General features: G+C 55.2%; 1 protein-coding gene across 1 annotated transcript; it reads left to right on the top strand.

Moving 5' to 3' along the window:
• The first annotated feature begins 726 nt into the window (after positions 1 to 726).
• LOC101781637 lies at positions 727 to 1,529 on the top strand. The gene is made up of 2 exons (XM_004971902.1): positions 727 to 997; positions 1,124 to 1,529. Exons 1-2 carry the CDS (start codon positions 727 to 729, stop codon positions 1,339 to 1,341), a joined length of 489 nt encoding a protein of 162 aa, XP_004971959.1. The 3' UTR covers positions 1,342 to 1,529.
• Positions 1,530 to 1,760: the final 231 nt, after the last annotated feature.

The following is a 1,760-nucleotide window of genomic DNA, read 5'->3' as shown; positions in this document are numbered from 1 at the left end:
GACTATGAGATGAGATTAGTGCAGAAAAAAGAACTCTATTGTAATGTTTTTTAACGTAAGAGTTTTGCCTAATTTTTATTAGAAGAAAAGGAATGAAAACAAATTAAACCTGCTAATAACTGTGCGGAGCATGAGGTTTATGCATAAATAAACAAACCTGCTGAACGGCACATATATATTAGGTTGGGTAAATGTCAAATATTGAAGTACACCGACTATACTGCGAGAGTGAGTAGGATCATCGACAACCCAAAGAAGTACCATCGGCAGACAACTTAGAACAATAGTGTCAATGGGAGTGTTGCCAGGTTTGCAAGAACTCGTACGGGCACGATCCGCTACCGTTAGCACAGGAAGAGACCACCACTTCCCACTCCTCCAACCGCCGCGCGCCGGCCGGTGCACGCCCAGAAGCCCCGAAACCAGGCAACGGCCGCCGGCAGCGCTTGTCATTGGACTAGACAGCACGCCTCCCCCTGCCGGCTGCCGCGCGCGCGCGCACAGAACGCGCCCGCTCGCTTGTGCGAGCACGCACGCGCTGCCTCCTCCCATGCGCCCGGCGTGACAGACGACACGGCTCGCTCAGCTCGCCGCCGGCTTATAAGAGCGCTCGCGCGCGCGTTGTAGAAGTAGAGCCTCGGACGCAAAGAAGTCTGGACTCTGGAGCCAGCAGTAGCAGTACGTGCAGATTGAGTGAGCGGGACGCGCGGCGGAAGACAGGGATAGATGGCTGCCCGGCTAGCAGTTGCTGCGGCCGCGGTGGCGGTGGCGGTGGCGGCGGCGGCGGCGGCGGCGCTGCCGCTGCTGGCGGCCGGCGCCGCGTCCGACGACTGCTTCGAGAACTGCTTCAAGCACTGCGTCGGCAACGACAAGTCCATGACCGATTACTGCAACTACGCCTGCGGCATGACGTGCGGCGGGCCCGACAACGGCGCGCTCCGCACCATAAACTGCCAGCTCGCCTGCGTCAGGGACTCCTGCCGCCGTCTCCGCGCAGGTAATCTAGATAGCGCCTGTGCACACACGTTTCAACGCAAGTTGGCATGAGTAGAGTAGTTACGCCATCGATCGGCAATGGTGGAGGTAACCGTAAGTTTCTGTGGCATGCATGGTTGTTCTGCAGATGGCAATAAGGGCATGGAGGCCTGCTACGGGCAGTGCTACGACGGCTGCGAGACCAAGGCCGGCCTGCCGAGGCCTCTCCGCGCCGGCGCCGGCGCTGTCGGGGCAGCGGTGCTGCCCGACCACCACTTCCACGAGATGCAGGACGCCGTCCAGCCAACGTCGGAGCCGGACCCTGACGATGCCAGCCGTCGAGCAAGGGCCCCCTTCCTCCCCTGATCGTTGTCATCGGAGGGCGGCGATGCCCCTCCACCTACGCCGAATGCCACAGTGACCACGATAACAAAAAAATTACCATTTTATGAGTATTTAGTTTGAGTTTGTCTGTAATTATTTTAAATTTATTTGGATTTTATCCAATGTATCCTATTTTGTGTTATAAATCTTGGTAATATTATCCATAAAGTTGGTCAAACCTACAGTTATTTGACTTAAAACAAAACTAAAATTGCATTACATATCCGGCTTAGCACATTACCATTTATACTAATCACAATTTTCAAGTTGCCTTTGTTGGATATAATCCATGGGGGAGTTCGTCGACCTCTTTTCCCGTCCTTTCCAGAGAGCTACAGTACAGAGGGGCGGAAAGGAAGGCGAACCCGTTCCGGGGCCGATTCCGCCGCCTCCCCTCTTTC

The sequence above is a fragment of the Setaria italica genome, chromosome V (genome assembly GCF_000263155.2).
Source record: "Setaria italica strain Yugu1 chromosome V, Setaria_italica_v2.0, whole genome shotgun sequence".
Taxonomy (NCBI): Eukaryota; Viridiplantae; Streptophyta; class Magnoliopsida; order Poales; family Poaceae; genus Setaria; species Setaria italica.
This window is presented reverse-complemented; position numbering and strand designations above follow the sequence as displayed.

What these genes read in the sequence shown, in the direction of transcription:
- LOC101781637 (XM_004971902.1), top strand. Translation starts at nt 727, where the DNA reads ATGGCTGCCCGGCTAGCAGTTGCTGCGGCCGCGGTGGCGGTGGCGGTG. An exon ending in CTGCCGCCGTCTCCGCGCAG is followed by an intron (nt 998 to 1,123) that starts GTAATCTAGATA and finishes GTTGTTCTGCAG; the next exon opens with ATGGCAATAAGGGCATGGAG.